Below are 20,676 nucleotides of genomic sequence, written 5' to 3'. Positions count from 1 at the left end.
GCCCTGCAAGAGCCCTCTCCTCAATCCCCGACAGCCACTAATCTACCTTAGATTGTTAGGGTTTGCATGTTCCGGACATTCATATAATGTGTGGTTCTTTGTTAATGGTTTCTTTTAATCAGCACATTGTTTTAGGGTCCATCCATGTTCTTTTATTATCTGGTTCCCCATTTTCTTTGTTCATTCATCAGTACATTTGGGTAGTTTTGACTGTGGGGAGGTTATGAATAACACTATTGTGTACATTGGCACGCCTGTTTATGTGACATGTGCTTTTAGTCATCCTAGTACATACCTAAAAATAGAATTGCTGGGTCATTCACTTCTTCCTTTTCCTGCTGTTGAGGAATCACCAGGGTGTTTACTCTGGTGGTCACACCATTTCACGCCCCCCAACAACACCTGAAGACGTTCACTTCTCTGCCTATACTTGGTACCGTTGCTGTTTCCTATGACTTGGTATCTTGTTATGCTCTTGATTTTCCCCAAGTAACTAGTGCTGAGTCTCTTCAGTTATATATGATGTGTGCTCAGTTCCTTTCCCCATTTCTCAGGCCAGTTGTCTTTTTAATATTGAGTTGTAAGGGTTATTTATGAAGCCTATGTATACAACTTAAGATTAATCAACCAACTCCTCCCCTCCCCCACCCCGTTCCATCGTTCCTCTTTTGCTTATGCTTGTGTTGTCGTAGCTTTGAAACCATGACCTAATCCAAGGTAACAAAGGTTTACCCTTCCATTTTATGCAAGTTTTATGACTTTGGCTCCTACATTTAGGCCTCTGATCTCTTTTAAGTTAGTTAGTGTGGGGGAGTCGAGACCCAGCTTCATTGTTCTGCATATGTGTGTTCAGTAACCTCAGGATTGCATCATGAAAAGACTGCTATCCTCCCTTCAGTTATCTCTCCGTCCTCATCAAAGACCAGTTGGCCATAAATGCGAGGCCTCCTTTCTGGCTTGTTTCACTGGTCTTCGTGTTTGGTGTTGTTCAGCTGTAGTGACCTTTGAAACACTCCCCTCTTCCCTTGCAAGTGAGAGTGGGATGTGTAGGGTGGATGCCAGCTCTTCGCCCCAGGCTTGGGCATCTAGGATGTGGATGCTCTGAAACTTGTAGCCTGTGCTGTGGTCAAGATCCTACATCAATACCAGTATTCTTGGGTTAGTATTTCCAAGGGAAGAGAAGCATCTTGGGGGCGGGGAGGCAAATTAGGGCAGGAGACACCAAACTTGACCACGCATCTTTAAGAGATCTCAGTATTATTAAGCTAATTCTTTCTTCTTTGAATCTACTAGCAGAGAAGAGAGTTCTATTTAAATTAGCAAGTGTTTTGGTTACAGCAAGGCTTGGTGCCTTTGAGGGACATTGTTCTGATTAGTTTGTCAACCTGACACAAGCTAGTGTCATTTGGGAAGAGGGATGTCAATGAGAATATGTCCCTACATATTAGTCTGTGGACAAGTCTGTGGTTTATTTTCTTGACTGATGGTTGATGTGGTAGGGCCCAGCTCTCTATGAGGCTGTGCAACCCCTGAGCTGGTAGTTCTGGGTGCTATAAGAAAGAAGGCTGAGCAAGCCATGGATGCACTCCAGTAAACACTACTTCTCTATACCATCTGCTATAGTCCCTGACTCCAGCTTGCTGCCCCGAGTTTCTACCCTGACTTTCCCCAGTGATGGAATAGGACCTGAGAGTTCCAAGTTGATTTTGGTCCTGGCATTTCATCACAGCAATAGAAACTAACTAAGACAGACATGTTGCTGCCTGTTCAAGTGGAGCATGAGGCTTGTGGTGGCTCCTCTCTCTACCCTGGCATTTGCATTGCTCACTAAGGTCATTAGTACATGGAGAGCTGGGAAGATGCCAAATTTGAGGCTTTGGTGAGAAGCAGGCAGCAGCCAGCTTTCTGAAGTCAGTCTCTCATCTTTGTGCGTGAACTCTAGGTAGCACATAACTTGTAAGCTATCTAAGTTTCATACTTAGAAGCACAGTACGTTAACATTTGTAAGTGGTGACAGGAGCAGTGTCTGACCTGTTCTTGTGTAGCAAGGGTTAGCCCAATCCTCCACATCCTTCATCTTTTCAGTGGAGAGCTGGCATTCCTGGTCGCCTGTCAGAGCAGGGTTGTGCAGAGAGCCCAAGGAGGTGGGGCGTGCGTTGTGCTTGGGGGAACTGTGTCCACTTTGTTCTGTGGGACCTGCCTGTTCCAGCCTCTGCCCTGTTCTCTTCATCAGACCTGGCTGCTCACCCACTAAGTATCTGTGATGCAGCCTCTTCAGATTGGCAAGCAGACAGGGTCTGGGAGCTCTCTGTCTGGCGTCACAGCTCCCCAGAGTTATTGGGGAGTTCTCTTCTATCACTTGTCTACTGCGAAAGGAACAGCAGGCTGCCCTGGGAGGTATCTTCAGCTGCTCTTCTGTGGGAGGCTGGAATTGGGAGCAAAAGGAAGATGGAAGCTACCTACTTCTTTAGACTTTGCAGTGCTTGTAGGGGTGCAGAGGATCTGTGTGTGACTGAGGTCCTTAGGTCCTTAGTCACTCTCTACTTTTATTTCTTTTTCAGACAGCAGAGACCATCACCGTACAATTTTCTTACTCATATATACTGTGCATTTATACTGTGCCGGACCGTGTTAAATGCCTAGCATGGTGACTTATTCCATCCTCACTACAACCCATGAGGCCAATACTCTTACAGTCCTGTCTTAGAGACGTGGAACCTGACACTCACAGAAACCATGTAGTTTGCTTAGGGTCATACGACCTGCAAGTGGTAGAGTCCGTATTCCAACCAAAGTGACCTGATTCGAGCTCAGCTCCTCACTATCTCCACAATGCTGCCAAACTAGGGCACACTGGGGAGCACTACTGGGAGGGGGGGAGCCACAAAATCATGTCACGTGAATGATACTCATCGGTGAAATCAGAGATGTTTAGTGCGGAGGTGAGAAGAACCAGGAATAAGTGAAAAAAAGATGGGCAAAGGGATGTATGACAGACGTTGTTACATCTTTGTCTATAATTGATAATAACTTTTGGTATAGCCCCAGAGGTAACCCAGAGGTGAGATATCTATCTATCTATCTATCTATCTATCTATCTATCTATCTATCTATCTATCATCTGTCTGTCTGTCTGTCTATCTAATGTATATGTACTTATATTCATATATATGAATATTCTGACTCAAAATAGGGGAGAGATTTTTGCAGGTAGAGAAATGCATAGATGGAGAGACAGGCTCAAAAAGTCTTAATTTCTCATTTGGGGACATTGGCAGACAGAGACCCCATGAACATCCCATAGGGATATGAAGCTACTTACCCTCAGGGGCTGAGAAATGGGGTTAAACTGATGACCTCAGAGGAGTTAGACTTCAGTTCTTAGGATTTTATGAGGTAGTGGCTAACATTCAGTGAGGTGGCTAGATACACACAGATCAGGCCCTTAGTCAGGACCTAGTCAAGAAAGTTCTAGGTAAAGCCATTATCTCTCACACACTTACATATATTTAGGGCTATTGGGGCTTTACTGTGAGTTCACATGATGTGCTAGGAAGGGACTGGAATTTTTCTGTGTTAAAGGAGAGAAAGATCAGAAAACCAGCAGGAAAGTTTGGTTGAAAGTCGAGTCAGCCATGAGAATACTGAAGGGGCTCTTGCTTTTGCAGCTCACCTTTGGCCTATCACCCGCCAGATGGGTCAGTTCTGACCGGAACAAAGCCCTACACATGAGAGGTTTTCTTCTTGGTTATTTTGGAAATGCACAACATTTTTTGATAGTTCCCTGCTAGATGCAACAGAATTTCAATGAGTAAAAGGTATATATTGGCCGTTTACAAACTGCACCGTTCTTGGCACTGAGCAGAGCAGCAAGACTGGAAAGAGTGAAGTTTTTCGGGTCCCTGAACTCCCAGTGTGCTGTTTTAGATGTTTTTTACGTGGGTGTAGGAAAGATGTGTTCAAACTTTCTGGAAAATGCCCCTAGGAAGATTCTTCACTGTGGACCAGCAAGAGCAGTCTCGACAGTTCCAACCGAGTGTTGGTTATAAATCCACACCTTTTCCAAGCCGCAAGAGTTTGTAGAATCCTAGATCTGTTCAGATAAAGGGGACCGCAGAGGTGTCCGTGTTGTCTTTGTTCTGTCCCATCACCCCCTACTCATGGCTCCATTTCGTTGATATACATCAAGCAGCATCCACCTTCTGCTTGATTGTCATCTGCTGCAGGAACTTTTATTACCTCAATGACAAAATTCATAATGCGTGCTGAGCTGCCCTCAAGTGGAGTGTCCTTCACAGGCAAGCCCTTTGTACTGACTTGGGAGCTCTCTGTTTGTGATTTCCAGCACATGGCTCCATTTCTGTCTATGGGAGTCACAGAATCCAAAGAAATCTCACTTCCACAGGTAGATTTGAAGATGGGTACCATTATGTCTTGTGACATTAGCCAACAAATATTCCTGTTTGCTCTGGACAAAGCCCTTAACTCCACCACCCACTTCCATGCTGTAGGGTTGTGTCTCTTTCCTCACGTCTTTTTCTTCTGAGTTCCATCTGCATGGCCCTTCTGACAACCCCCCCCCCCACCACACACACACACAAACTAGATCCAGGATTTCAGCTATTCTTAGAAACTTGGGGGCGAGTGGCATTGTCTTGTTCTAACTAATGTCCTGTGGGCAGCCTTGACATATCATAACTCACTAAAAATGGGGTCAACAATGACTCCCATATTTGGAAGGATTTGAAATCACACTCCGTGCTTCTTCTCTTAAATTCTGGTGGATGAGGTAAATACTCTAAAAGGGAAATTCCTCGTTCCCCAACAGATAATCCTCCCTAGACTTGGCACAGAGTCAGAGACAATGTCTACCGCCAAGGAATAGCTGCTCTTTGAGGCTGTAGTCTACATCTTTTCCGTCAAAGGGAAGGGAAAAGGACAAAATTGCCATGGGCCAAGCACATCCCAACACTGACGCAGTGCTAGGTGCTTTATAGGCCCTGCTGCTGGGAGGCCTTTGTCTTCTTGGTAACCTACTGGATGGTGCCTTGTTTGATAGCTGGAACTCCAAGAGTAAAGTGCTAAGCAATTTGGACCAACAAGCAGATTAAAAGGAAAAGCGGTCATATTTCCACTGTCAAAAGTGAGTTGGGAAATGTCTGTATACTTTCTGCGTTCAGTTCAACGCTTTTCTTGTAGAAGATGCCTGTACCCACCAGAGTAATCGCATCATCACAAGTTCAAGATGATGTGTCCAGCCCATCTCTTTACACATAGTCCTTGTTTTCCAAAGGAGGGACAGGAGATAGTTGGGAGGGGGTTGGGAGCGAGGTCTGGTGTGTGGGAAGAGATCCCAGTAACTTGTCCTTGAAGGCGTGAGGCAATTCAAGGTGGATTTTAAGAGATACAATTTGAGAAAACCTTTTGGGGGGAGGGAGCTTGTTGGAGGCAAAGTATTCTAAATAGAGAATCTAATGATAACTTAATATCCAGAGTGTAAGAAAGTAGGATTTGGGCAAAATAAAGACTTGAAGCCAAGATCCATGGTTCATTTACACTGCTCTGGCCACTAAAAATCCATCAGAACACTGATACCATCAAAGGCTTCTAACACAAAGATCAGAGGGGAAGCCCCTGCTTTAAGAAGATTAGGAATTGCTACAAAACTTCCTTGTACAGATGAAGTATCAACCAAGTTAAGACTAGGAGAAATTGTACAGTGGCAAAGTCTCCTGACCCATTTTTCCTCAATATTTCAAAAAATACTTGACCAGAGAACACCTTTGTCTCTGGCAATTCCTATTCACATTCCATAGTAACCATGTTCATCGTACGCGCAAGGCAGAAGGAAAGGCACTGGCGGCGGTCTCCTGTCACCGCTGGAGTGGGCATGCTCCAGAAGGAGTAGGTTCCCAGAGATGTGGGTGTGTGTTAGGAATCAAGGCAGAGAGACCAACAGCAAAGGCTTCTCTGGAAGGTGAGGTCCCACTCTCCCAAGAAGCTTCCAAAGAAAGAGTTGGTGGCCAGTGGGCATGTGTGCTGGCTAGTTTTATGCCAACTTAACACAAGATATAGCTATCTGAGAGGAAGGAGCCTCAAGTGAGAAAATATTTCTGTAAGGATGGGCCGTAGGTATTTTCTCAATTAGTGATTAATAGGGGTTGTAGGTACTATGTGGTCCTGGCTTCTAAAAGAAAGCTGCCTAAGCAAGCCATGAGAGCAAGCTAGTAAGCAGCATTTCTCCATGGTCACTGCATCAGCTCCTGCCTCCATGTTCCTACCCAGTTTGAGTCCCACCTTGGCTTCCCTCATGGACTGTGGCTTGGGATATGTAAGCCAAATAAATTCTCTCTTCCCCCAAGTTGCTGTTGATCATAGTGTTCCACCACAGCAATAATAACCCTAACTAAGCCATCATGGAAGTCCCAAGGTATTACCCAACCTCCATAAAATCCCTCTGATCCATCCTGGAGGGAATGCTCCTATCCAGGTATCCTCTCCATGAGAATCATTTCCCCCATCTGCCTCCCTGGCAAAGAAAAAAGCAAAAAAAGACTCAAGTCCCGAGACCTCAGCATCTATAAACACCTCCTTTCTCCTTCTCCCCCTAGACTGGAGTAGGGATGAGAGCCACACATCCTTATCTTTGGGCCTCTCTGAATCCTCACTTGTAAAATATTTGGGTTAGATTTGTGGACTCTGAGGGTTTTTTTCCTGTTTCTTGGTTTCTGAAATGTTATGAAGACTGGGATATCAGGACTCTAATTTCCTGGGCTATTACTAAGTAGTTACAGAATTTACATAAATAATTCTTCTGTGAAAGGCTTTCCAAAGAGAGTAACTTTGAGGTCCAAATGAGGACATGCAGAGACCATTAGGGACTGACAAGCTGGTGTCAAAGTCGAAGGTGGTATTTTCCACTTGGGGCTTGGCACCTGGGGGTGTCGGTTGCCATCTGCCTCTCTATTTGTCTCCACACTGTCCTCCCACTTGTCCCTGTGAGCTGGTCTTTTCTCTGCCCACTGGTCATTCATTTGCCTTTGTTGGAAGTGCTGGCCTCCCACACTCTCGCTGGGTGGTCAGGAGTTGGACTAATGTTGATGATTCGCAGGCTTAAAATAATTTCAGATTTGTCTTCATCTGGGTGGAGGTTGAACTGCAATATACCCCTGGCCTGTTTATGTAAAAAGACTTTTTGCCAATGATATTAAAGCACATGAGTCAGAGATGGAACTTATTTATCTAGGAGCACAGTGTTTTAAAGTTGCTGGAGGAACCAGTTATATCCAACAGGTTTCAGGACCCTGGCAGCAGAAGCAGAAAGTAGCCTTATTTTGGATGGTGTACACTTTGTCTCCAAAGGAGGACCCTCCAGGTGACACTCCAGCCTCTGTAGGATGCTCTAGAGTGGGCTGGGAGCCATTTTATGACAGTCTGAGTCTTGACAATTCTATGACAAGGTTCTAGAAATGGCCACTGGCCTTGTCAATTCTTCTTGTCTTGGGCATATCCTATTCGTTAAAGGTCAGGACTTGGTCAGTTAGAGATTCTCAAGAGACAGAGTATTAGTTACTAAGTTAAATTATAAATTTGCAAGGGGAGCTAAACCGGGTATACTTTGTGCTTTGATTGTGTCTAGCTAACTTGCAGTTCAATAGAACTTATGTCTGACCGCTTCTCTGCCAGGAGCTGGGTTTCTCTGGACCAGGATTCTTACTTCCTGAGATGTTACTAAGGAGTTGAAAATGTGCATAAATAATTCTCCTATCAAGGACTTACCAAGAGAGGGGCTGAATGCATCAAACAACTATTTCTATTTAAAAAACTTCCTTCTCTGCCCAAACTTCCTCAGACTTTGCTGATTTCAGACCCCTCATTCCCCACACACTGGTCAGAGTGTGCTCTTTGGTTCTCACCACTTCAGTTCTGGCCTTTTAAAATGAATGGGTAGTTTGCATGTATACATTAAATATTAGAATAAACAACTAAGTATACTTTCTTTTCATGTCTGTGTGAGGCACATATGCCTGCTTGTGCGCATGTGTGTGTGCACGTGTGTGTGGTGTTTGTGTGTGTGTGTGTGTGCATATGTGTGTGTGTGTGTGTGTGTGTGTGTGTGTGTGTGTGTGTAGATTTGATGTTGAAGCTGGGAGTCTTCTTTGGCCACTTCTCCATTTTATTCATCAAGGCAGAGTCTCTCAGTTGAACCCAGAGTTCACTGATAGAATTAATCTAGCTAGCTGGTTTGCCCTGGGATTCCCTGACTTTACCTTCAGAGTGCTCAGATTACAGATGGGCTACCCTCCCCGCCTATGGATACCAGTGCTGGGGCTCAGAACTCTGGTCTTCATGTTTGGCACTTCCAGGGCAAGCTCTGTAACCATGCAGCCTGAAACAGCTAAGTTCCACTGGTCCTGTATTCATATTACGTCATCAGCTCCCCAACAACCGAGATGGTTGTTATTACTATCATCTCCCCCTTTTAAAATACACATAGCTATCCGAGCTTAGACTGATGGGATAGCTGCAGACCGGTCCCCCTCCCCCGCAGCTTCTGTTCTGCAAACATCGAAAAACACTCCAAGGCAACTTAAAATCTTTCAGTTTGAATCATGGGTGATCAATTGCCTTAGGGTTCCTTCAGCAAAGAGGTTTTGCTGAGCCACCCCAACAAGTCCCTCAATCTGAGACCCCACTAGAGTCTCTGGGTCTTCTTTTGCTCCCTCCTGCGACCTCCTTTTAACACAGCTGGGTTATGCCCCAGACCTCAAAGGAATGGGGCAGCAATTCCTCATTCGCTTGTAGTTTTATGGAACTTGGAAGTAACTCCCAGCCTGAAGATTTTGGGTGTGTGTGTGTGTGTGTGTGTGTGTGTGTGTGTGTTTTCCTTGTAGTGTGGTTAGAAAAAGCTTTGAGGACACGGGGGAGAAAGGAAAGGATTGTGTTTGGTTCTGTGGGCCTGGCTAGGGGACTGGCTAGCTGTGCCCATGTGCACACAGGCAGACAATGGGTACACTGAGTAAGAATGTGGCCCGTGGACCCTTGGGCCCTGAGGTCAGTTGGTGTCCCCTGAAACAAAGCTCTGGGCTTTGCCTTTTATTCGTGTGTCCCATTCTGCCCTAGTAACCTTAGGCGGAACTCTGTACACGCTCAACCATATTGTCCCTGCTGCAACACACAGCATCCGGCCTGAGGCACAGCCTTGGATGTTGCTTGGTGCACGGTCCTCACGTGAGAGCCTCAGCAGTGGGCTTCCAGAGCTTAGGAGTGAGTCAGCTTGGCATCTCAGGCCTTGGGACAGTTCCCCAGAGGTGACTATTGGCCAACGTGGAGAAAGCAGCCAGCCAGATCCCATTAGTCCCATTTAAATGCTGCCTCTGGGTAGGAATGAGCTCTAGGAAGCATCCCCTGAAGGGCTTATGTGATCTGCAGCTGAAGCCAAGTTTCCAGAGGCACTTTCCAGCCTCACCTGTGGAGGTTACTGGAGGTGGTCTGGCCCGTGGGGAGACACCTGGCAGGTGTTCCTGGTGTGACTGAGAACGAAATCACAGCTGTGGCCACTCCAGCCCTCACCACGTGCCAGGTGTAAGACTACCTCACTAGGGGCCCCCTGCTTAGACAGGCATTACCCGCATTATACAGAGGAAGCTCTAAGAACTGGTGTATCTGTAACAGGCCAGACGAGGGTTCGATCCCTGGCCTGTCTTGATTTCTTTCTATTCCACCAATAATCTCACTGGGAAGTAGTGCTACCAAGCCTGGGATGTTGATGGCGAGTGAGCATCTCGGGTGTCATTGCGCTATAAGGTGAAGAAGGAGCAGAATGTGGCTTGGATCCGTGCACTAGGCAGCGTCCCTGCAGAGATGTGAGCGAGTGTTCCATTCGAAGGCAACCCTGACACCTGTGGACAGGCTCCAGGTGAAACAACTTGCCTTGAAACAACTTGGCGGGGGCAGGGGAACTTATCGTGTCTGATACCCACACAAGACTACAATACTCTCCATAGTTTTTTTTTGTTTTTGTTTTTGTTTTTGTTTTTTTGCCTTAGGGATAACTTCTGGCTCCCAACCAGGCTGTCTGCATTCTCTTTTTACTATCCCTCCCCACTCAGTTTGTACACAGTCACTGCCTGGCCTCAATTCCAACACGTCCTTGATCCCAAGTGGCGGCACCCCTCCCCCCATTTTAATATCTTTACAATTGGCACACATCTTATCCTTGAGATAGACACTTAATGTGGTATGGCTTTTTAAATTGATGTTGCATTTAGAGTCAATGGGAGACTGAGAATGGAGGAAATATGAGAACCCATGCCTTCATTCAACCCATCAGTCACCTGCGATAGATGTCAGCATCGTACCAGATTCTGAGGACTCTGAAATAATGACTTTGCAGTCGTTGAGGTTTTAATCTAGAGCGGCACGATGGATCCGCCAGATCAACAACAGCTCGGGCTCACTCACTTGCTATGGGAAAGGCTCTGAATTTGTAGAAGGGCTTGGAGAAAGAGAGACTGGCTTTGAGTATCACGGAGGGGAGCAGAAGGATGAGGGAAAGATTGGGAAGAGGCGGCCTGAGCCAGTGTTGTGGATAAACTGAATGGCTGGGGCCCGACAAAGGCTCAGAACCAAGAGAAATGAGGCTGTGTTTGGGAAACATCAAAGGGCTCATTGTGGCCAAAGTGGAGGGTGTTTGTGGGGCTTTGGGTGTAAAAATGACACCAGAAGGATGGTCAGGGACAGATTGTTAGGGACTTTTAAGTGTCATAGAACTTAGTTTAATCTTTATCTTGAGCCCAAAAGTGAACCACCGAGGAGCTTTACGTGAGGCAGTCTGTCTTGATAGATGGTTAGTAATTCTGCAGAGAAAACAGATGGAAGAGGGCAGTGGGAACGATGGGAGAAGGTGGGTAAGGTAACAGCTGTTGGAGGACACAAGGGCTACTCTGGAAGGGTGAAAGAAAGCCTCATTTTAATTAACTGTTCCCAGACTGTCCCCTCTGATCCTGCATGCTTGAAGATCACTCCGAGGTGCTAGAAGCTGGGCTTCTAGCAGAAGATCCTGCAGGCACAAGGGGGCTCGGTGCTTGTCTCGGGAGAGCTGTGTTCTCACTGGACAGGCTTATGTTGCTTACGTCACTGTGGTACTTATGAGAAAAAAACTTAGTGTTTGTCTTTACTTGTTCAAGAAGGGCCCCGTCAGTCCCTAATGGTGACATTGCCACAGATACCAGATTAGTTCGCGGCTCAGGCTGTTTTACAGTTGGATGGCATACAGAGCATATGCCAGCTCTGGGGGGGAAAGTATGGGAACTGGAGAATGCATCCCAAGGAGGACCTCAGCGGACCTTTCCCCATAGGCTATCAGGTGTTAACTGGAGTCATGAGAAAGAAGCAGGTAAATGCTGTGGCTGCACGCAGGGGTCATAAGGCAAACATGACATCGATGCTGGGTCCACCTGACTGTTCCACCTGTAAGGGATGTCCTGGGACAGATATGGGAGTGGGAGGTGGGAGGAGATTTTCTGACGCTCGGATGCTTGACTGTGACCCGAGACTCACGACTCTCCTCCTTGTCCACTCTTCTGAACAGGTGCAGTGCCACACTTACACGGGGTACTGCTGGTGTGTCACCCCGGACGGGAAGCCCATCAGTGGTTCTTCTGTGCAGAATAAAACTCCTGTATGTTCAGGTACCGTAGGAAGGGGTGGGAGGAATGGAAAGGGTGAAGAGAGGCTTGTTGGTTGGGCCCTCAATCTTATAGGCAAACCTTTAGCAGGCTGGTGTGGGAAACGAGCCCAGGTCAGAAGGTTCCACTCTTCTTGCTCCGTAGTCGGCTCAGTGAAGAGTGTCTATCAGTGTATGATTATTTATTTTGAGTTTTTGTTTCTGGTCCAGGATTCTTTTTCTAAGTATTGGCTATAGCCCCTTAGATCTGAGATGACATACATCTAGGATTTTGTTGTTCTTTGTTGCCTGTGGTAGGCCTTGAAGTGCGTTATTGGTATTGGTTTTGAAGTTATGTGAGAGTTCAACACCAAAGGCTTCGTCAATTGATTAGTGATGTCTGTCATGGACACAGGCAAGGAGAGTATTAGCTTCTCTCCCACATCTGTGTCATCCTTGAACATTGTAATGCACAGCAGTAGAAGGTTGTCCTGACAGTGAACCGCATGTCTGGCTGGTTGTCTATAGATGCCAAATGTCACAGTGTCTCCTTGAATAGACTAGTGGGTACTAGATCTGGAATGGATCTGACATCCTTTGTTCTTATGAAGCATTTCTGATAATCAGACAAGTTTGATAACGATCCATTGGGTTAATCCATAGCATAGAAAAGATTACGTTTCCACTCCCAACTTTGTAAGCTTACAGAGTTTGCTGTTAGGTCAGTTTTATGTGTTTGTGGCTATGGATCCACACAAGCCCCATGTTTCCCCCTCATTAGTAACTCCCTTAAGGTCGCCCTTAAAACAGCCATTCTCAACCCATCCACTATGTGTGGTGCTTGCATTTACTTATTCCCAATTTTAAGTACAAGCAAAGTATTAAACATTATGCTAAAATGTAGTTCCAGAGGCCCCCCATCTATGGTAAATTTTCCCTGATTTTTAAATTTTTAAAATAAAATTTGTTCTCTTTTTTTAAAAAACAAAACAAAACAAACCTGGCCCATCTGTTTAAAAAGGAAAGCAAGTGGCACAGGCAATAGGACTGTATGTAAGAATGTATGTTAGGGATCAAAATTTACAGGCCAAAAGGGAAGTTTACTTTATTTGTGGTTTACACAGAAACTGGAAACCTTAATTGGGTTAGGGTGAGGAAGGGCAGGGCAGGACTTGGCCCTCCTTGCAAATGACCTGGAACGCTTCATTTAAAGCAAACAAATGTACTAGACACAAGCCCCCTTCAGGATAACAGAATCCTCACAAATCTAGAGCATGGAGAAGGAGTGTAATGTGGGTCAGGAAAGTCAGGATTCTCACTTTTCTCTCATGGGCAGGATCTCCACAGAGGTCTTTCTGTGGAGTGGGTTTTGTCTTTGCACGTTTGATTTGGGCTCTAAGGAGAAGGCAGGTGCCACAGAGCCAGCCCTGGATGATGCAGGCATGCGGCATTGCAGAAGAGATGGGGCAAATGTTTGGCCAGCATACAGGTTGCCCCCCTCCTTGAAGAACAGGCTGTGTCTAGAAAATTGTTTCCATGCCTCAGACTGTTTGGCCCATTCAGTACAATTGGGCCAACAATTTTCTACTTAACGCAGATGGAAAATCGCCGATTTCCTGCCCTGACCAGCAAGGGGGTGTCAATCATGGCATTTTCAGTAAGAGGGGGTTTCACCAGTTGGCCCTGTGACTGGATATGGGTCAGAGCACGGAGCTGGTGAGGAGAGGAGGTGTGCAGGGGTGCATAAGTGGAGGACAAACACTGGAATGTTTGAGTTACATGGATGTGGAATTTTGTAAAAACCTGGTCAAGATTGGTTCCAGGGAACCTGGGAATTATAGTTCATCTCAAAACAGTCTGGGTTATCAGTGACATTGATGTTAAACAAACCCCACTTGACATGCATGTGCACACTAACTTTGTATATAATATCCCCGGTGTGTATACAATACATATATACATGACCATGTGCTCATGACATCAGGCTTTGCCAAGTGTTTGACGGAAACCAACCACAGTGCGATCTGAATGTTGTGCTTCTGTTTCCTCTCTCGTCCAAGGTCCAGTCACCGACAAGCCCTTGAGCCAGGGCAATTCAGGAAGAAAAGGTGAGTGGAGTTTCATGCTTCATCTAAAGGTTTGCTTTGAAAGCCAGTGTGAGCAGGGGTTCTTAGCTGAGAGAGAAGGAGCCTGGGGTGACAAAGAAACGCGCTTCACGTTTCCAGTGTCCTCCCTGAAGCACTAGAGGTAAGGAGGGCCCAGACAGTGGTGATGACCCAGCTGTCACTGTTTCTGAGGAAGGAGCGAGTGTGGGGCACAGAGCTGGGTAGGGACCCTTATGGGAGCACCCTTATGGGAGCACCCTTATGGGAGCGCCCTGTGGATCTCTGCTCTCGGGGAAGTTTCGTTGGCCGACTACCAACAGATCCAGCATTCATTCGAAGAGGAGGATCAAGGTAGGGTACTCGTGTCCATCCTTGGCCTTCCTGTGTGTAAACTCACTTGAGTGTCCTCCCCTGACATTTTCCTTGATGGTGTGTTCTAGTACATACATCTAGAGTCTCTTCCTGAAGACCAAGCTGACTTCATGGGTATGCGGCCAGTTTTCTTGTCCTTAAATTCTCAACCATGTTGCTTTGATGGCAAGAGGGTGGTAGTGTGTACACGGGCCAAGGAGACACATATCCCATGAGTGTCTGCTGCCTTGGTGGTGGCGTGCACATGGGCCGAAGAGACACATGTCCTATGAGTGTCTGCTGCCTTGGTGGTGGTGTGCACATGGGCCGAGGAGACACATGTCCTATGAGTGTCGGCTGCCAGACCTTGTTATCTCAAAGCATCACATAGTTTGTAAGATGTTTACAATTTGGCTTCCATAGAAAGCTTAAGGGTTTGACTCTTTTGTTTAAACCTAGAACAACACTAAACAGCAAATTAAACACTACTATTACAAGTTGAGCGAGAAGAGAGAAAGAGAGACTTTGGTAGAGAGGGTAGAGCTTTCTGTTTTAAACTTCTAATGACAGTTTTGTTCTCTCCTTTTAGCAAGGGCCCACATTTTTCTTTGAGTTGGCTTCATCTATTTTATACAGCTAGTATTTATCTGGGGGCTGTTTAGTGGACCCTAGCCTGCAGCCCTGGTCCCTTCTAGCTTGGAAGACAGCGAGGCCCAGGGCATACAACTGCTTCTCCTGAGCTAGTGCGCACAGCGACCTGGAAGACAGCTAGCTCTCCATTTTGTCTGTATGTGCCGGTGCAGTCAAGTCCCCCCTCTACCGCAGGCTGAAGTGGGGGCTTTCTGTCTCATCTATGCTCTGGAAGCTGCATGCTCCTGAGAGTCCCTCAGTGGGGAGGGTACTGTGAGCCAGTGCGCAGTTCACCGTGTGCCACACGGAGGCAAGGGCAGCCGCTGGCTTCTGCTGCTGCACAGAGGGTGGGAGTTAAGGATCAGAGAAGCTGTTGTCCTGTGATGAGGTCCTCCAAGAAGTGGAAGGTGGTATCACCACTGACTAAAACAGTGGGCCCACAGGTGGGTGGCTTCTCTTTCCCTGAAGAAGGAAGGTGGGAAGAAGGGAGCAGATACCTTGTGAGGTCCTTCCCAGAGCTGGGGATGCAACCGGGCTGCTATGGTGGGACAGTGGGCATGGGGGTAGGGATGTCTCTGTAGAGACCTGACGTCACCAGGACTGTCAGTGACATGTGCCTAGAGGGTTTGGGCATAGGAGCTGCTTTCATTCTGCCTGCCCCAGGATGAAATGCCCCAGGAGCCTCGCATTTGTTTCTGGGTTGTTTCTGGGGGACCTTTTGGCCGAGAAAATCTGTTGACAGGCATGTGAAACTGACCACCCATTAAAACTGATCCTTCCCATCGAAAGGAATGGGGGGAGGTGCGAGGAACTTATAAAGCCTGCTGTCCAGAAAGGCTGCCTGGGAGATAGCAAGGGCTGTCCTAGTGGCTGTGGTCTTGCCCTCCACAGGTAACAATGACAAATAGCTCGTGGTCACCCTGGCACCTTTTGAGCTGGCTGGGAGAGGGCAGGTGGACTGCAGATGGCATTTCAGTAGAGAGCAGTGAACACCCTTTGTCCCCTCGGACCAGGGTCAGCCAGCAGATCTGGAGGAGGCATCAGGGAAATGAAAAGAATAAAGCCCCCCCCCCCCCAAGGGTAGTGGTTCTCAACCTTCCTGATGCTGTGACCTTTTAATACAAACAGTTCCTCATGTGGGGGAGACCCCCAACCCTAAAATTATTTCATTGCTACTTCATAACTGTAACTTTGCTACTGTTATGAATGATAACGTAAATATCTGATATGCAGGCTACCTGATATGCGACCACCAAAGGGGTCACTGATGGAGGCGGGTCCACTCCTTCAACAGGTCACCATCCACAGGGCTGGGAATGGCTGACCTAGTGGGAGAAGTTACTATCAGTTCCCAACTCTTGGCTTCCTTGCTTTACTTCCTCCTGCAGGGTTCCGAATGGGGTGTGTTTGGTCCCCCTCTCCTCTGGAGATCTGAACTCTGCCCTGGGGTCTCATTTCCCCTCCACTTGGAGAATCAATTTAGGTACAAGACCTGCTTTCCTTTGTCTGCCGTAGGCGTATGGAGAAGGCAAGTTTGGGCCACCTGTCGGAAAGGCCACTTGAAGTCACAGCTGCCTAGGAAGGCCGAGTTTGAATGGGGACAGAGTGTGAGAGGGCATTTGTAATATCCTGTGTCGCCCTGCAGAGGTTCCTCTTTCAGCTTCACTTAAGAATGGAATGTGCTCTGCGGGGCCGCAGGTGGGACCACACAAAGGCCCCTTGTCTGAGCCCATGCCCACATGTGGCTTCTCCCAGAAGGCGTCTCTCTAGAGTTGGGGCTTGCTAGCCAAAGGACGTTGGCCCGTCCCCTGGGAGCGTAAGGGGTATGGCTGGAAAGGAGGTGCGGCCATGGGTCTGTGGGTGCGAGGGATGTGGGTGCAAGGCAGGGATGGGAGAGCTTCTCTCTTCCCCTAAATCCCTTGCCTTCTTGAATATGCCCCACTGATGGGCTGCGGAGGATCAGTTCCCTCTGCCTGGAAGGAATGAAAGACGCATTGTGCGACCGACCGCTCCGAGTCTGGTCGCCAGCCAGGAATTAGGCCTTGGAAGGAGAGGAGGAGAAAGGCAGGGTGCAGGGAGCTGGGGGTGGAAGACCAGAGAGATAGGACGAGGGAGGGAGGCCAGGCGGCAGCAGGTTACTGCTGCCTGACCAGGCTGGGGGGTCTGGGTTCACAGGTGTGGGGCCCCGAGGGAAGAAGTGGGGGAAGGGGCACTGTTATCTCCCCCAGATGCACGTGCTTAAGGAGGGGAGGAGGGTCACAACTTCAGACTATTTACTTAATCCCCTGGAATGTCCCCTCTTCCCTCTGTTCTTTGTACCTCTTGCATTTAACGGACTCCTTTATGGGCACATGTGTGGTAATTAACACATGCCGTGTGGGTCCTGGGCCATGTGTTTGAGTTTCAAATATCCATTGATCTGGGGCAATCCCATCCTGCTGCCCCCTCCGCTTCTCCTCTGGTCCTGGTCCTTGAAGACAGATGGGGTTGGTGTGTGTGTGTGTGTGTGTGTGTGTGTGTGTCTGGGGGTTGGTGCACACATGCACTAGCATGTGTTTTATTGACGCCATGGAGGTATATCTGAAGAGAGGACGAGGACCCCAGGCAGTCCCTCTAGCTCGGAGGCTCTGCTGCTCAAACAGTTGACGGCTGCCGGGGTTGAGAGAGGGACTGGTGGGAGGTTTTCACTGATGCAGTAAGTGCAGGTGACTGGGAAGCAGGCTGTGTTTCCTGCCCGCTGATTGCTCAGGAGCAGCCTGTGGTGAAGCCTGTGGGCTTTCCTGACATCCTTTTTTGGGGTTGAGATGTGAGGAAATGCAGGCGCGCTTGCAGGGGGCTGCCTGGCTGCACCGCCTGTGGGGTACCGGGATGACAATTCTCAACCTCCCAGAAGGGACTGGGGAGTGAGAAAGGATGGTGGTGGTGGGGGGACCCAAGACAGCATTTGCAAAGTGGATTTTAGTGGTTCTCAGGAGTGCCGCTCCCAAACCCCACGGCTCAGAATCACAGAGTCCTTGGAGCTGATGATGCTGTGGTAAACAGCAAGTGAAAAACGAGGACCATCAGAGAAAACTTTCCAAAATTTCCTCATTTTTCTCTGAGAGGTCTGGCAATTTGCTATTTAACAAAAGTGAGAAAGAAGCAAAACCAAGAAGAATCTCTGCTTACATTTTCCTTTAGGGAGTTCTGTATTTGTCAAGCCAGTCTCGGAATAGGGTAGAGAGCTCCCAAAGTCCAACTCACCTTTAATTGGCAGGGAGTTCTCTTTAATCCCTTATTGGCCACTCTACAGTGTGCGCCTTGAGTAAGGAGTGAGTCACATTTATTTCCCCAAGGTCTCTGTCTGTGTCTCTATTTTTGGATGCTCTTGTGGAGTCTGGTCTGCAGAATGGTGCCATCCTGGGACCTGTGCCCCTCAAGAGGTGGATCAGAATGTACAGCTGGGTGATTTAGGGCAGGGGTTGGTCCCAGGTAGAATGGACATTGCGGCCTTCAGCCTCGGTCTCACAGTCGGGGGCAAGAGCAGTGAGCACACGGAAGGAGGTGTGCCCCAGTTCTCTAAGCCTGGTTGAGGGATATGTGCAAATGATTTTAACCTGTACTGCATTTAATAGTGGAGACAAGCAACGATTATTTGTGTATACCCACTCTAATACTATCCTGCTGAACAGAAAAATACAACCTCCCATGCAGGGGATGCAGCCCCTGGCTCTCTGTATGCATGTTGCTGCTGCATTCTATGCTCTATGCCTCCTTAGCAGAGCTGGGTATGTTAAATGCCAGCTTTGTAGAGCTCAGTTTCAGATGGTGTGTGCAAATGAGCATGAATGTCCGTGCACACACAATGCCTGTCTCCTTTCCACAGCTGTCCATTTCCCCTGCTTGGCCCCAGTCTTAGTCCCCTGCCTCATAGCTCAGCCCTTACTCCAGATGGCTGAAGAAGTGCTAGACGGAGTCTGAATCCCTGTCATATCGCATCTCTAGGGACTGGAAAGAAATCGGAACTTAAGGATCTGGGATGGCTTCACTGTCAAATGCGTGTTTGAGTCCTTGGTGATATTAGCAGCTGATGGTACTTTATGCACACTGCTTTTATTGGGTGAATGTTCATTTGGTGCTTGCTAGGCTCCTGTTTGTTGCAGCCACTCAGGCTATAGTCGTGAATGAAAATGTTCAGAACTCCAGCCTCACTTTGTTGGCTTACCCACATCTGGACTGTTATGTTCTCAGCCTTTTGTGATGGAGACAATTTTCAAATGGACTTGGAGCTTCAAAGGACTAGCAGTTTCTAAGTTCTTAGAGTGTGTCACTTCTCCAGGGAAGAGAAGGTGGGTGGCATCTTCCAAACAGCTCTGACTGGTAGCTGTTTGTGTCATTCTCTGAGGAAAGACCCTGGGAGGGGCAGCCTGGAACGAATAGAGACCATTAACAAGTGCTTGTACCCTTTGGCTGATACTTCTTCCCAGAGCCCCTGAGGTCCAGGTGAGAGAACTCAGGCTAGTGGGAGTAAGCGTGCTTGCTCATTGGTCCAGAGTGAAGTCCAAAGTTGAGAACACCACCTCAGAGACAGCCAGGAGTGAGGCTAACTGCTTGGATGTGTCTCGGGAATCATTTCTTGTTTCTTAGACCCAGCTCTGAGGGCCACGCAGCTCCTGCAGTGACAGGTCTCACTGGGCTGATTCTGTATCTGTGGGAAGGAAGGGATGAGATTCCGGACTGCTTATCATCACATTTCTATGCAAAGGAAATAGATCAGAATAGATAAAACACTTTATTTTTTTTAAAGAAGAAAAGGTGGACAGGATAATTTTTATCTGTTTTAAGACATAAAACTGACAATGAAGACCATGTGGTGTTGGTGAAAGATCAGAGAGGCATAAGTGAATGGAGAATAGAGAGCCCAGAAACACCTACACCAGACTAGATGTCTGATGACAGACAAAGACAATTCAGTGCAGGAAGGACAGGTCACCCAGCCAAGGGTACTATAGCAACTGGTATTTACAGACCAAACACACAATAGAAAGACAGAGGCTGGAGAGATGCTGGCTGCTCTTCCAGAGGACCTGAGTTCAGTTCCCAGTACCAGCACCTGCAGCATCAGGTACCTCCTAACACCAGTAACCCCAGCTCCAGCTAATCAGACACTGTCCTCTGGTCTCTGTGGACACTTGTCCAACACAGACACATGTGATGCCTAATTAAAAATAACAAAACTTAACAAACAGAAAAATTGGAAAATTCTTAAAACCTCAACCTAAATGTTCTGCTTTATAAAAAATTAATTCATAGTAGATCATAGTCTGTGCAGCGGAACAGAAAGCTGTGGCAACTTTTCAAAGAGTCCTCATGAGAAATTCTACCATTCAAGATGTGCGGAAATATTTGCAAAGCTTATGCCGGGAGCAGGGCCTGTGTCAAGAACATGTAAACAGCTCTAGAAACTTAACAGTTACAAAAGCTTTTAGTGAACGAGTGGACAGGCTATATGCACAGACGATCACCAAAGCCGTCCTGGAGAGGGCTGAGAGCTGTGGAAGATGGTCAAGGTTATAGGATATGCAAGTGAAGACTGCGGTGAGCTGACGCAGTTAGAAGGGTTAAAAATGATCCTCATACTACGTGCTGGCGAGCTGACACCAAAGCTACCTCCCTCCTACACTGCCGGTGAGGATTTGAATAGAACAGTCACAATGGAAGATGCTTAGAAAATCCTCCCCACCTCTTCCTCTCCCTCTCCCCATCTCCCCTTCACCTTTCTTTTCTTCATTCATTTGGTAGAGTCCAACTATGTAGCTCAGGCTGAACCTTTCATTCATGCATCTATGGCTTTAGCCTTCTAAGAGCTGGGATTAGAGGTGCAAGCCACCATGCCTAACTGGAAGAAAAAAAAATCTAAGCATATACTTAACCCTAATTTAT

General features: G+C 47.4%; 1 protein-coding gene across 2 annotated transcripts in view; it reads left to right on the top strand.

Annotated features, from left to right (window-relative positions):
* Positions 1-20,676, top strand: part of Smoc1 (SPARC related modular calcium binding 1) — a 155,509-nt gene that overhangs the window by 93,859 nt on the left and 40,974 nt on the right. For both annotated transcript variants that reach the window (XM_038337263.1, XM_038337262.1), the window contains exons 4-5: positions 11,594-11,693; positions 13,729-13,776. In XM_038337263.1, the coding sequence (XP_038193191.1) occupies positions 11,594-11,693; positions 13,729-13,776 (148 nt within the window). The remainder of the gene's footprint in view (positions 1-11,593; positions 11,694-13,728; positions 13,777-20,676) is intronic.

The sequence above is a fragment of the Arvicola amphibius genome, chromosome 7 (genome assembly GCF_903992535.2).
Source record: "Arvicola amphibius chromosome 7, mArvAmp1.2, whole genome shotgun sequence".
In the NCBI taxonomy this organism is placed as follows: Eukaryota; Metazoa; Chordata; class Mammalia; order Rodentia; family Cricetidae; genus Arvicola; species Arvicola amphibius.
The sequence above is the reverse complement of the archived record's forward strand: the minus strand, read 5'-3'. Positions and strand labels throughout refer to the sequence as shown.